The sequence below is a fragment of the Schistocerca nitens genome, chromosome 5 (genome assembly GCF_023898315.1).
Source record: "Schistocerca nitens isolate TAMUIC-IGC-003100 chromosome 5, iqSchNite1.1, whole genome shotgun sequence".
In the NCBI taxonomy this organism is placed as follows: Eukaryota; Metazoa; Arthropoda; class Insecta; order Orthoptera; family Acrididae; genus Schistocerca; species Schistocerca nitens.
In genome coordinates, this window is record NC_064618.1 from 708052916 (window position 1) to 708069384 (window position 16469).

The following is a 16469-nucleotide window of genomic DNA, read 5'->3' on the forward strand; positions in this document are numbered from 1 at the left end:
GTTTGTATCTGCTCTTAGATGCCATGCCCATCCTTATTTGAGCTCTTGAGCCAGGAGAGTTAATTTGGTGTTGGAACAGCTGCTTATGCTGGGTGCAGAGTTACATATTGGTGAGGTTCCTGTTGATTCTCTCAGTAGATGGGATTATACTAAGCGTGGCCTTCATCTCAACAGGAAAGGGAATGGTAAACTCGCTGGGCTAGCAGCAGAAAATTTAAGGAGGGGCAGGAACTGCCATGAGTGGTAAAATACCAGTGGCTACAGGATTCAGAAAAGCACCTTTTTTAGGTTTGGGATGACAGAAAGAAACCAAGTTTTAAGAGAGGTTAAGATTGAAACAAACCCCCAGTTTGAGAAAGAAACCAAACAACATAATTCTGACACATTGCATCAGCATGAACAACTGTCAGTCAAAAGTTTTCAGCAATCAGCAGAACTCTTACTTCCATCCTATTTTAAACCAAATTCTACAAAGATACCGTAAATTGCTCAAGGAATAAGGATATCACGTAAAACAAAAAGGGAATTGTATCTGTCAGTCAGAAACAACTCTGATGTTGTTGCTTTAGCACATTACAAGACATACTGCAAAATATTAAAGACAGTAATATCGACATCAAAGCAAATACATTACCAGAAGAAGATAGTCACATCAGATAACAAAATAAAGGTATTATTGGATATAGTGAAGGAGGAGACTGGTACTTCCAGACATGGAAAGGGGAAAATAGCATTAAGAGTAAACAATATATTGCTAACAGATGTGTGCAGTATTGCAAAACTTTTTAACAAACATTTCATAGCTGTTACTGACAAGATGGGGATATCAGGTTCAGTAGATGCTGCCATGGCGTACCTCATATCAGACAGTACACATAACTTCACTAACATGATTATGACCCTCACTACTCAAGCAGAAGTATATAATATCCATAATAAAATCTTTAAAATCAAAAAATTCTAGTGGTTATGATAAAATATCAGCTAAGTTCATTGAAGATTGTGCTTCTGAGTTTAGTATCATAACATATTAAGCTATCTGTGTAACCAGTTGTTTATCAGTGAAATATTTCCTGCATCAGTGAAATATTTCCTGAATGGTTGAAATATGCTGAAGTTATGCCATTGTTTAAGAAAGGAGATAAAGAAATGCCATCAAATTGCTGTCCAATTTCAGTTTTGCCAGCCTTGCAGAAAATTTTGGTTCAGTTCCTCTGTCTCTGACAGGAAATAAATGGTGCCATTAGAAAAGAGACATGAATTAAGCTATCAAGTGTCATCCAACTGGGAACTAATTACGTACGGCATCCCACAAGGTTCCATCATAGTGCTCTTGCTTTTTCTTGTGTACATCAATGACCTTTCATCAATAACATTACCAGATGCCATGTCTGTTTCATGTGCAGATGATACAAACATTGCAATAAATAGGAGATCAGGTGTAGACTTAGAAAGATTGATTAATGAAAGTTTCATCGACATTAATAAACGTGTTCTAGACAATTCTTTGTCACTAAACTTTGAAAAAACACACTACGTGCAGTTCAGAACTTGTAAGATGTTAGCCACCAGTACATGCCTAAAATTTGATAACAAGCAGATAGAAGATGTGGATAGTGTTAAATTATTAGTATTACAGCTTGATAATATATTCAACAGGGAGAAGCACATCACAGAATTGCTGAAACACCTAAAAAAATCACTATTTGCAATGTGAATGTTGTCAGACATAGGTGATATAAAAATGAAAAAGCTGACATACTGTGCTTACTTTCATCCCTTAATGTCATACAGGACTATTTTTTAGGTAACTCATCAAGCCAAACTAAAGTCTTCCGTGTACAAAAATGTGTAATAAGAATTATTTGTGGTGTGAACTCAAGAACATCCTGCAGAGACCTGTTTGGGGGGGGGGGGGGGGGGCAAGGGATATTACCTACTGCTTCTGTATATTTTAATGAAATTTATAATTAAAAATATATCTCTTTTTCAAACCAACAGCTCAGCTCATGAAATCAATCCTACAAATAAGAATAGCCTTCAGAAAGATTTAAAGTCACTTACCTTTGTCTAAAAAGATGTGCTTTATTCAGGGAACACACTTTTTAAGTAACTCTCCAGCAGCCAAAGAGTTAAACTACCAATAAAGTTCAGTTTATAAGAGGAGCCTAAAGGATTTACTGGTATCTACTCCATTGATGGATTTCTTTGTAGAAACAACTGATGTGTGTGTGTGTGTGTGTGTGTGTGTGTGTGTGTGTGTGTGTTTTACTAATAATATAATATAATGTAACTATTAGTACAATCTGACTTCTTTACAAATTCAGTGCAGTAATGCGGTCATTGTAAATAAGTACTGTCAATTGATTCTCATGTTCAGAGTTCATTACCTCACAGATGAAAATATGTTTAAAAATGTTTTGACTCATTCCACATCCATGACAATGATTCCATTTGGGATCTGGAAGGTGCATTAGCATACTCTTATTTGTTTTTCATTGAAAATATTTATTGTGTATTCTTGTTCTTCTGACATGTTCTACATCCTGGAGGATCTCCTTGCTATGGATCAATTGGAATGAAAAGTACATCTAATCTAATTTAATTCACATCACTGCTGTTATCTCAATGTTCCTGTCAAATCTGTAGTCATATATTCCTCCTTGTTTCTTTCCATGGGACAGTTACTCATTGGGGCAGTTCAGGTTTCTCTTACATTCATTTCCGTTTCATCAAACAGAAACTCTGAAAAAGTTGTCAAAATAATTTTTGTGAAGTTCAGAAGATTGCAGAACAGAAATCATAAGCTGATCCACCAAGTCCCAAAACTGAATCATAATTTAATCCTTTGATTTACCTTCATAAACTGATGTAAGATAAAAGTAAACACTTTGGGAACACCATATGGTGCAATAGAAAAAACTTGAAATTTCATTAAATTCTTATTTAGCAAGTCCATCAGGGGAAGTATTTTGAGAAGTTTATTGCTTTTCTCAGTTGGGATTCTGTTTAGATGTGTGTTATCATCGAAGTGACAGTGGCACTTGATTTCCAGATACCTATTGCAGTTCATACACTGCTGTATGCATCTTGTATCAAAGTCCTCTTCTTGGTTCCAATATACCCTTACACTGGGAGATAATGGTATCCAGTGAAGAATAGTATATTTAAGAACTTTTTATGCAGTCATTGGATAACTCAAAGCTGTGATTATTCTTCAATGTAGTATACTGGACACTTTCACTGGCAACCAAGTTGAGTGCTCATTCCTCAAAAAATGCTTCAAAGTACTCAATTGCAGACTTTCCTTTTAGCTATGTTACCAAGTTGCATTTGTGCTATTCAGAGTAGGTTTTACTGTAAGCTACATCTTCTGTAGTCCAATTAGAAGTGATACTAGCTTTCAATTTCATCTCGTGAGGGCTTTCACTTTCCTTTTCCTCCCTTTCTTCATTATTGTGAACTTCCATGGTACCTAACACATGAGCTTGAAGAGTGTCTTCTAATATATTTTTGTCAATATCGTCAGAGTCATACATCTCATCTGAGCAATCTGGAGGAAGCTCAACAATGTCAATGGTCTCATTCATTTCTGTCATGAGAAGAAGCCATGAAATTGGGGTCATTTACAATTTTGCAAGTTTTCTTCATAGAAAACACTTTATAGCCTCTCAATGTGATTGTGGAGAAAAGAAAAATTAAATGTTGTTGTAGGCACAATCTGCCATGAGCCACAAATGGGAATTGAAATTCAATGTGTCCTCATAAGAGAATAAAATAAGTTTGGATATAAATAACCAATAAACATCTTCTAAAACAATTACAGAACACATCAGTACACAGGTGCTGGAAGTTATTTAGATAATAACGTAACATACGCTGCTTTGCAAATGTTAAATTCTTGTAACTCTGAAAAACTTCACTTCTTCGCACTTGTTTAACAAGAACTGACTGACAATTAATGCACAAACTCAACAGACACCTAGTCAAGAATGCAAAATAATAACAATTACTACCCTAATGATTACAAATACAAAATTTCCATTGCAGGGACAAATCCCCAAGTGGGGATCAGGCCAGTTAATGTGTTAAGCTACTAACAGCAGATGAACAGCAGCTGCATAATAAAACTGAAGAGGTGGCAGCTTTTTTCAAAGTAGCAGCTTTCTTACTGATCTCCTCAAAAAATTTGGATGGCATAAGGGCAAAGCATGAAGTGATACAGTGATAGTTTATTGTCAATATGGTTTATAGATTAAGTTTTTTTTTTGTTGTCTTTGTCACGTGTTAATGTATACCTTGCCTTGTGCCCAATCCCTGAAGGTTCACCAGTCTGATGGGATCTACAGAACTGAATGAGTGAATGAATTTATATAGACTCAGATCTGTCACTTTTTTCAGAAATATGTATGTCTTTCATATTAAGTATGTTTCTGCTGCTGCTTCTCTATTACAATTGTTTCAGGCTGTTGAAAGTCCATAATGCTGTCGAAATGAGCTTGGCAAACAGCAATAATAATTGTGTAAGTGAAATCATGTGTGCAAAGTGGTGCGAGTAGAGCTGTGTCAGTGATGGCAGAATGTGCATGTATGCACACACATATAACTCAATAGTGATAAAATATGAGCTATAACATAAGATTTTCATTGTTGTTGTATATAATTGAGACAAAAATTTGTTTCCCTGTTATATTATGTAAATCTTAATATTATGCATATCACTAAAGGTACATGCCCATCTCACTGTACTACAAATTTATGAAAGGATGAATAAATGTTATTATATCTATAAGAGCCTAAATTAGTGAAATAAAATTTTATTAGCCACTACCTTCACGTTACTATGGAAGTGAAATAATATGATTAAAGAACAAATATTGCTGAAAAGGGTCCTACGGTTCACCTTCACTGCTACAGGTCCTGCACAATGATAAACCTGCCCCAACACATACAAATTCCTGCATTCCTGTCTTGTATAATGTGGTCAATGAAGACAATATAGCTGTTTATGTGGCTATCAACTACACAGTGCCTAAACTGTACCTCTACTCCTTCCATTATTTATATTCCACCAAGAACTTTCCATTGTCATATTTAAGTGTACAATTAGTGTGGTGGTGTAACAATAAACAATATGGGAGTATCAAACCAGATCATTGGCCCATAGTTTCAGCAACAGGAATCAAACCAATGAGGGAATAAAGATAAAGAATGAAACCTGACCTTCCAGCATGAAGGAAAAGTCTGATTCTGAACCAAGAGATTCTGCTCAATACATACAAAGCTTTGCTACATTGGTGATACAAATGGCTGAAAGCAAGGAGAAACTACAGTCATTATATTTCCTGTGGTCATGAAACTGTGGTATAAAGCCATTGTGGCACTTTTGTGTTAAACTGCAGTGGAAAAGCGAAGAAATATGTGACCTAATGTCTCTGCAAGTTGGATGAGATCTTGGGATAGTGGTTCCGATGTATGAGTTATGTGTGCAAGTACCACATTGTCTTCATCTTCTTCTGCTTTTGTCCCGCAACTGCACATAGTTGGCGTGGTAATAACGAATTTCAGATTTGATATGGTTAACTTGAAAAGGACCAGATTCCCTTCTTGTCATCACTCCGATGCCCCCCCTCCCCCCCAGAGGGACAGAACATGTGTATCCAAACTGTCTGCATGTATTATTAGTCGTGTGACAGTGAGTGAAATTTTTCTAAATATTTCTGAAGCAGTACTTGAGTACCAGCCTGATATTCACCTATGGGAAATGGAAAAAGACCTAAAAACCACATCCAGGCTAGCCTGGACGCTGACCCTCATCGTTAATCTGGATGGTGGATTCAATCTGGGGCTGGCGCACCTCTCCATCCTGGAAGCAGCAGTTTAACATGCATGGCTATCCAAGTGAGTAGGCATGTAGCACACTGTATTTCAATTATTTCAAAACTAAGCTTCTGATATGTCTGAAATGAAAAGTTTAAACAAGCACTGTGTATTATCTGACAGGGAGACATGTCCTTATAATGTGAAAATTATTCAAAAACTTGGGATTGCTCAGTGAACAATAGATAGGCACTTGTAGAGAACTATTAGGAGAGACTGAAAAACAAACAAATGAATGAGGCATAGACTGAAGTGAAAGGTGTAACTGTGTGTGCAATGAAAATGAAATGGTGATAAATGGGGCATGTAGCCAAGAGAATGTATGGTGGATGGGCCACAGAAGTTCTTTGCTTGATTCTAAGAGTTAAGGAAAGCCAAAGATGGTGCACATTGGAAGGTGAGGAGTGACATCAGAAAGCATGCAGGAGCAGCATGAATGTCTAGTACTGAAGACAGTCACACAAAAGTCTAGACTAAACCTTTGTGCAGCACTGGATATCAAATAATGACAATGACGACAAGATGTAGTGGAGCAGGATGGCACAGAAAATACTTACGAATTGAATTATCCATTGGCAGACTATTAGCACAGTACAGTTGGGCAGAGATTGTACTAAGTGCATCACGAGCTGAATGTAGTGTCATTACACAGCTGTGGAGAAGATTCCAAGATGGAGAAAATTAATCAACACTAACAAAGGTAAGGTCAACCGCTTACTACATTTCAGTGTCAGGATCATTATCTTGCTGTGAGTTCATCAATACTTCCAAGAAGAACACTACCTGTCACAGCTAAAGATCTGGGGTGGCCTGTGGGTCACATATCTCCTGCCAAACAGTGTATCACAAACTTCAAGAAATTGATCTGTACATTCAGCAACCAGATGCAGTCCCCTGACACAATTGCAGCTTTCATACTTCCACTACAAATTGTTGGTCACCACTAGAGGACACTCGATCAGCAGTGGGATGTTTAAAGCCTTTTAATATGGCCTAACTGCAATATGGATAGTTCCTCGTTCCTCTGTATCTAGTATTGTCATGTGAGAGCATTAAACCCATGAGATATAATGTACACTACTGGCAGAGGGGCACAACTCCAGGTACTTACCATCCCCTTCTAGTTTTTGGATGCATGTAATGCACACCACCAAGTCACATCACAAAGTTGTCAGGACATCTTTTAGTGCACAAATTATCACTGTATATCATATTGTTTCATGGATATCTATGATCTCTTAATTTATGGGAATGAGTACATATTTTTCTACATCTGTGACTTTTGGAATAATTTTAATTTGTCTAGAAAAGACCAGACGTTGGTGGGATTGAATGGATACTTCTTTGACTAAATACTTCTAGTTGTGAAAACAGCCTCATACCAAGTCATTCAGATGCTGATTGCACTACCTGTGATGCAACAAGTGAGTTGCATAACTGGTGCATCATCAATGACTTCTGTCTGTGAACACCCTCAACCCTCTCCTCCCTCTATCCCCTTAGCAACTGTCCAAAGTCTCCATTAAGACATTCCATAGTATGCTAATCCAAACTCTGTCATACTATTAAGAGTGGTATGATCATCACACTAAAGTAAGATGCACCCCCAGTGAAGTACTTAATATCATTCTCAGTTGTTTATATGAGGCTGCAGTTCAAACTGTTGACCACATCCCTAGTAATCACAATGTGACCTTTAACAACATCTTTCTCAGATAAGCTAAATAATTGATGGTGTGGAATCCTGCACTTGGATTAGAGATGCAGGTTATTTGGGTATTGCACCCAGGGAATTCTGCATCAATATTGATGCGTCTCATATACATGGATTGTTTGAAGCTCCAAGGTGGGGAAAATCAATTAGGTTCTTGACATTGCTCACAGCTTTACATTAAAAGTGTAGAGTAATTAGATGAAGGGTGCCCGTCCCACTGATAGATCGACCTGCACAAGTTTGCTATATGTAGAGGCATTGGTAACCTGGAGGAGGTAGCAGAGGACTTCAGTGTTAAATAAAGGATCCAAAAAATGCTTGTATTTTTGTAACTATTTTATTGAATACACCAGTACACTGTGACATTAGCAAACTTAAAGGAGCACATATGTTATATCTAGACTGTGATTGATCTGGGTGAGACTTGGGAAAGGGAGGTAATATGTAAATATCTTATAAATAAGTTGACATGCTGGGAAAACTGCATATTATACTCTCTAAATGCAGAACAATTGTTACTATTCACTGTCCGTAAGTTCCACATTTAGATGTTAAGAAATCTGACTCCAGTTTTGCCAACATAATGTGTCTAAATAAGATAGGATCATCCATTATATGCAGCATTTTGTTACGTGCAAGGAATTAAAGTCTTACATTTGTTTGTCCATCTGTGGGAACGTGAAACTAGAAAAGAGAACAGCATAAAATTATGTACTCCAGTGATCACATATCTTCATGCTTACTCAGCAAAGGAATGCATTACCATAATTTTCTCTAAGGAAAGATAAGCAAATTCATTCTTGTACATACATATATGTAAGTCAAACACACATGCCTAAATAAAGTTGTTAAGAAAATTATCTTTGGCACTCAAAAAACCATGTAAACAAAATATTAAACCAAAAAGGACATCAGAATACATCAATGTCTATTTAGTACAAATGTATGTTGATACAATATACTATATTACATTTCACATACAAATAGCAGTAGAAAATACAACTGTGGAGCCAAGATTATGTGTGTCTATATGGTTTAACTTACATTGGATGAAACAAAACTGAAAATAATTAACTTAACAACATGTTACTCCCACACATTAAACTTGCCAATGATCAACAAAAAAGCAATACGAAGTGAAACTCATACTGAAATGTAACTAACAGAAAAGTAAGTTTTTATCACTACCACATCAATATCTTTATAATTTTCAGCAACATCAAAAACAGTAAAGTATGGCATGATATAACATTAGAAACATCTGTTACTTTTTTCAAGTACACAGAAGAAATATTTGAAAATTGTTGATTTATGTTGTAATGATGTTTTCATAACCCATTTATAACAATTACATTGTCCATTAAATGAAAATAAAATATTTGCTCGCCGTACACAACACACAGTGACATATTTGGAATCACAGTGATTTTTGAACTGGCTCAGGAGCAGATTAATGCCACCACACACTAAATTAACAATGATACAGTCACAGCTAATCATGGAAGTTAATTCTGCTATACAAACAGCATTACTTAAGAAACTGTTGCGTCAGACCTGTGTGCATGAAGCTTACTGTCAATAAGTGGATCCAAGCCAGAGAGCTTTAGTGTGTCACGTCCTGGTTCTGTGTCTGACTACATAATGCTAATTGATATACTGTACATGATATTACTTATTGCATCATGGTATCTACTCTACTATTTAGCTCTATGTGTGTCATACGTTTAACAGTTCAGTGCCGTATATCCCTTAACCCAAATAAAACTGAAGGTTACAGATATTAACTAAACATGCCATTTAGGGTGATACCTGTTACTGAAACAAAGCCATTTAATTTTGGCGTTCCTGACAGTTTACTAAAAATTTACTAAAATGTGTTGATGGTACATCACATAATCAAATAGTCAGAAAACTGGAAGGCACTTCACTACTTTTTGAACACATTTAAGCCAAGAGTATTAACAACAATGGACATTCTTTGCTACTTACATGATGTTATTGTGAACTTTGCAGTACAACCTATTCCCGAGAACATTCACTGTTATGAGCTAGGCACGATTTGATGAATGCTATGAAAATTGCTTATGTCCACTAGTAATACAAATATGTTTGCAAAAATTCATTTATCAAGAATATGGTTGCCTACAAATTCACTGCATTGTGTCTTTCTTTTCACAGCTATTTTCTTAATTCCTTAAACTGATTTTATAAGCAAAATGAATTTCAAGGCCACTTCTTTGTAATTTCTCAATTATCACTTTGTTTTTGTGTGGTTGTGTCAACAATTTTATTATTTCAATCTTGGCATACCCCAATGGCAGGAAGGTATTTCCAAATAATTTTCTACTTTTACTATCAATATAAATTTTGTACATATCTTTCTTCAATAAACAAACAAATCACAAAAATAAGTATGTATTGGTATTTTTTTGTTTGTTTGTGTGTTTGTGATACATTTTAATCTACACCTGACTAGGCTATACTGGCATTTACAAGGAAGGACAAAATTAAGACAATAATAACATGATGCACAATGCAGATTGTTCAGATTAAGTGGGGATGTCCCACACACAACATACACACATTGAGGATACAAACACTAAACAGACACCGACACTTGTAGCGGTGATAATATACACTCTTTTATCACTGTCACTCTTCCTATATTCACAAAATATAAACAGGTCTATATGCTATATATATTTATATATCAATCCTTTCTTGAAGTCATAATTAAGATCTTGTTAGCTCACTTTGTGAGAACATTTTGTAATAGATTCTTGATAATAAACCTCCAACAACAACCGCAATTTTCATTTCCCTGTAATATATGTTGGCAAAACACTTTATTCAGTTCTCTATCTACACTTACTCTGATTAAAAATATATAAACTAATGTTACATGAATAATTAATAAATAATTCTTTTTGTTGATTAGGGTTCTGTATATGACATTAAACAAAAACAAGATAAAGTGTGTAACTGTAAGCAATGTTTGGCCACAGTGATTTCATATGTAATAATGATACAAAATATCATGAGATAATCACTTGGTACACATAACAATCATTATAACTTTGGTATTTTTCTAAACGAGAGAAATATGAACATAACATTGATTGGTCTGTACACTATAAACGTGAAGGGATCTTCTGACACTGTGTTGCGTTTGTACTGGAAACAATGGAAGCCTCTCAGTTTTTTTTTTTTTTGTGCTGAAGGAGAAAGTGGGATTACAGAAGCAATCCCCGCGTGATTGGGTGCATTTGTCAAGCTATTGTTACTTATCCTAAACAGACACTTAAGGATTTCAGCACTACGTGATATATATGTGAAAGTAATATTATATTATTTCAATGATTACACCTGTAACTACATAACTGTACTATTGCATCAGTATGTACTTGTAAGAAGGAAATATTACACCCATCACGCGAGCTGACTGCCAATCTAAATGCTGGTCAAGTGCTAACAAAACAGTGATTAATATTTTAAACAGATACAGCTTTATTCATTTATTTAACACCCTTGAAAACATAAAATTGTTCCAATACAGTAGTGTGAAATGATATGAAATGCTTATCAAGTACTGTTGGGTGGGGAACTAATGTCATATATAACATTTCTACTACAGATATATTACTCAAATTGTTGTTCTACTTTAATCCATAAACCAGGACTCTGAAAATTAAATATTCTATAAATACTTTTTGGAAGGTTTGTGTTTTCTTTGTCACCATATTCTATAGCTACCACAATAGTCTTTGATGGACCTCACCATTTTTGGCTAGAAAACGGTCTTATACTTTTAAAAAACTTTAACTGTAATACACACAGTAATCTAGATGTTTTACTAGATCTACCCTTCTACACAGTGGTACCACAAGTCCAAAAATTTGATAGAGCTTCACTCATCTTGTGCCTCCACTGAAGATTCAAGCTTGACAGGCACTGGAGTAGTTTCCTTTGTTTCTTTGACAAGATTCTGTGGAGAGCTGCCAACATTGGGACTCTTCACTATCTCTTCAATGTCCTCCTGGAAGAGGGTCTCAGGACGTGGGGAAGCAAAACTCGGTGGTGGCTTGTATGGCATTCCACCACCCAAGCCGACAGAAGCGAGTGGAGACGGAACAGTAGGTGGGCTAGGTGAACCAGAGACTGCTGGACTCGCTCCTCCGTTGGAAGTGGCTGGGTGTGAGTGGGTGTGTGGAGGAGGGAGGCACAGCCCCAGGCTCCCTGCCAGGCCGGCCACAGTGGCATCTGTCGCACCGACAGAGCACATCTGCTGCCGCAGGCCTTGCGCCATCACGGCCACAGCTGCGGCCGCTGCTACACCGGGTGACATAGTTGTTTCTGGCCCATTTGTGCAAGATGGACCACTTTCTGTACCGGTACCATAGCCTTGTAGGGTCTCCTGCATTTGCTGCTGAGAAATTATGTTTTATTAAAACCTTGCAACAAAAATGTAATTAAAAAAAGACATGATATATGAAAATTAAGAACAGAGAGAATTTAGCAGTCAGGACTACGTTAAACATCCCTCAGTAAAAACAGAATACTTCTCATGATTTGGAAACTGCCACACCAACTGAAAATCTTGACTCTCAAGTGGACAATAAATTGAAATGGAAAATAGACTCTGACAATCTCTTTGAAATGTCAGTTCATCTTGTTTCTTGTTTATAAATATTTCTTAGTATGTCTCAAACAACACATATTTCCACATTTATTTGTTTATATTTGATGGGGTACACAGTCTCTTGTGGGATAAGAAGTTACGTGCCAAGAAAACTTATGAAATAGTGAACAAAAAAATGATTTCATATAAAAACCAAAGAAATCAATATCAGAACAAACAAACAGAAAATGCACTGCAAATGGAGGCATACAACTAAAAACAGGAGGGATTTGTATTACAATAAATCAGATAATGATAGACACAGGTACATCAAAAGTCACACTCAGTGGAGAAAACAAAATATCACATAATTCTTGACAGAATTCACAATGTCATAGAATGTATTCAGAGACACTTTACTCCTCCTGAAATTCACCACGAACAATGATTCTTGACAACTGCTACAGAACAACTGACAATTTCTAAGAAACATCCAACCAACAATAACAAAAGGAAATGTACGGGGTAAGATGTGTTAACTGTAGCAAAGTCTGTCCACAAACATTCTGTATGCATTCAACAGTTCATGTAGTATGGTGTTTCATTATCATTGTTGAGGAACCAATTGATGTAACATTCTGTATGGTAAAGCAATATGTCTGCAAGACATCATTTGTGGCTTGTGATTGCAAATGAGCAGCTGGACAGCTCGAAGCCAGTCAAAGTGTTACTACAATTACCACAGTAATGGATTTGTCCAAAGTGTCATCTCACGATTAAAAAAGGCACCTGAAGACGGAAATGCCATGCGAAAGCATGCCAATGGGTGTGGACAGATTACCACACCACAAGAGGATCAATACGTAGCCCTAGTGATGAAAAGGAAAGGACACCCCACTCCTCGACAGATTGCTACAGACCTCACAATCACTACTGGTACACGTGTCTCAGCCAGAACCAATTCTCAACACCTACGTCAGGCTGCTTTGTATGCTCAGAAGCATCCCACTTCAACCATGCCATCATTGAGAAAGGGTTTGTTGTTGCAGGGAGCATGTTGGTTGGGGTCAGCAATAGTGGTCCAGAGTGGTGTTCTATGAGGAATCCCACTCCACTGTGGAAAGTAATTCTGACTACCAGTTAGTGTGGAAAGTGTGTGGAACACATTTCACACCACAAAATGTTCATGAAAGTTATCAGTATGGCCTAGAAATTATGGTGTGGGCAGGTATTATGTGCAATGGCCAAACACTGTTGCATATCTTCATGTGAGGTACCACTGCAACGCAGCGATATTGCAGGGATATTATTCTGGATCATGCCCCTCTATTTTGGGGTGTGGTAGGCCCCGACTGTCTGTTTATGGATGAGAATCACCAGCCCACTGAGGTGACTGACACACTGGAAAGTGAAGATATTGAATGTACAGAATGGTCTGCATATTCCCTGGACCTAAACGCTACACAGCACACATTTCTCAATGAACACCACCTCCCCAAACTGGCAAGAACTGAAAACCATGTTGAGAGAGGAGTGGGACAATATCCCTCAAGGATTCCTCAACAGTTTGGTGGCCAGTATGAATAACACATGAAAAGTGAGCATTGGTGCCTGAGGACACATTTCTTAATGGGAGTCTGAATTCGAACTTTAGTTGGGAGTCTGAACTGTGTCAAACATTAAAGTTATTTATATCTGTTACCACTTACCCTGCTTTCCCACGTGTTGAAATCTGTAATAAATATACCACTCCACTTCTATTACTTACGTACTGTGTTTCATGTTGTCCATCATCACCTGTCATTATTCCTGTCCAACAGTGTCTCTGTTTCTTAGCAGTTATCTAGCAGTGTACGTAACAGCTCAACCTGCATTCCTCACATTCAACTCCTCCTCAATGGCAGCTTGTATGATTAGGGGAAGATAACGAATCTCTAGAAACCTGCTTGCCCAACAAAGAAATGAGTGTTCCACAACACTTCTACATACTGAAAATTGTGTATGGCATGCTTTTAATAATCAACATCTCACAGACAACTGAACTGAAACTACACTGTATTGCAGCTGTAGACATATTTTTGCAGGAAGTTATTACACTATAATTTATTGCCTGCTCTATCTAATAGTTATTAATGCGTCCATAGGGCAGTCTGAAGTTGGATATCTAGTAGACATTTTGCTTAAAAGGCTGCAAAAACAGTTTTTGTATTTATTTTAATCAGCAATTTATTAACTATCTTCTGATAATCTATCTCAACTTCATTCCTTTTCAAAGCTTGTAATATTTCTTCTGAGCTACATCCCTAGGATGTCTTATCTTTCACTTACCAATATTAAGATTTATTTTGACTCGCACAGAAAACTGGGCTCATGTTGGAAAGAGCATGGTTCAAATCCTCATCTAGCTGTCCTACTTTACAACAGAGGTTTTGCTAGGTTTCAATAAATCACTTATGGTCTAGATGATTCCTCTTACAATTCCTTCCGCTTCCTGAGCATCAGTCCAGTCTCTAATGAATTTATCAAGAACACAGGCACTCCTCTCACATTTAAATTTTCTTGAGCGACATCAATGAGTTGCATTTTTCTGCTCACTACTATTGCTCCTAGCATAGGAAGATACATAGATACATTCTTCTCATAGAACAGTTTCATTTGCCTATTTAGCTGTGTGACCTGGTACTGTTACATTAGCATGATTTGATTTTTTTAATTGGCACAACATAGTGAAAGAATATAAAGTTCATGTTTTGGTTTTAGAATTATGCACAATAAAAATAAAATACCTCAATCAAGCAAATGTAACTTACTGCTAAGTGTGAATAGGTTAAATCTGGGTCCTCTTTTATGTGCTGGGAGAAGCCACCAACAGCAAGGGGTGACGAAACATAGCGTGACACAAGATTTGTTGGCAGAGGGCTCCTTCTTGCCTGTGTGTGAGACTGCAACAGTAATAAGACAAATAGGAACTCATGAGATACCACACAGTAATGTACACAAAAACACAAACAAAGTTAACTCAGTTGCCATTTCACACGTAAAAAGTCAGAACCAACAAAATTAATACATCAGAACGTACACAGACACATACATAAGCACTGAAAAATAAAGTTAGATTATCTGCAACAAAGAGCATCCCATGACACCTTCGATATGTAAATGTGATATGTAAACTCTGATTTGTAACCGAAATTATGCACAATAGGCATATTTTCATATAATAAAGAATGTTTTTGATTCTAGAACAAAGCAAAAGTGAATTCTGAAAAATATTCGACATAGGCTTTAAGTGGATGGGTTTTACTTTATTGGATTAAATGTTGGTGACTATGAGAACGTCAGTGAAGAGCGTTGCATTCAAAAGGTTGGTAGTTTTAATCCCCATCCTATCATTCTGATTTATGTTTTCCGATGTTCCCCTAAGTTGGTTTAAGGCTGCTACTCAAATGGTTCCTTTAAGACGGACACAAGGAAATTCCTTTTTCAATCCATCCCCAATCTGAGAGTGTGCTCCTTCTCTAATGACCTCATCACTGACCGTGCATAAAATTCTTATCTTTCTTACTTTATATGATAATTAATCACTCTTTTTCAGGGTACATTCATGTATGGTGTGATGGAAAAAAATGACTATATAATTCTGCAGATCGAAATTTTTTTGCCGTATCCTGGTGATCCTTTCATCCAATTCATTTACTTTAAAGAAGTTATCTTTAGCAGTAATTTAGAATCTCTAAATTCACTGACAACATTTCACACGGAGGAGGTTCCTTTCTTGAAATGACTCATTTCAGTTCATTGTACACACAGATTAGCATTTTAGTCACCATCTACATACCACATTTCTAAATTCACCCAACCTTAATCTTTAGGCCAACATCATGAAAGCCTCAGGCTCGTGAGTAAGAACACTAAACATAGGAAATGCAAGATTCTTGTACGCGATATCCTTGAAGATGTGCACACTTGTCCTGAACATTCCTTTCCCTTAATTTTAGCTTTCTTTCAAATGTTAGCTCAAGATATTCAGCCAAGGCCACAAACTTTCACAAGTTCATCACTAATGCTATAAATGAATAGTTTGTGCAATCATTTCCTATTCCTCGGCATGGGTGTGTGTGTCGTCCTTATCTTAAGTTAGTTTAAGTTAGATTAAGTAGTGTGTAAGCTTAGGGACTGATGACCTCAGCAGTTTGGTCCCATAAGACCTTACCACAAATTTCCAGTTTTCCTATTCATCGGGGGAACCTGCCATTC

At 36.7% G+C, this 16469-nt stretch overlaps 1 protein-coding gene across 1 annotated transcript in view; it reads right to left on the bottom strand.

Annotated features, from left to right (window-relative positions):
- Positions 1-7934: 7934 nt before the first annotated feature.
- Positions 7935-16469, bottom strand: part of LOC126259243 (protein bric-a-brac 1-like) — an 885843-nt gene continuing 877308 nt past the window's right edge. Inside the window, exons 7-8 of the mRNA XM_049955867.1 lie at positions 15023-15154; positions 7935-12017 (exon numbers count right to left, since the gene is read on the bottom strand). Coding sequence (XP_049811824.1) covers positions 11502-12017; positions 15023-15154 — 648 coding nt within the window. The 3' untranslated portion in view covers positions 7935-11501. The remainder of the gene's footprint in view (positions 12018-15022; positions 15155-16469) is intronic.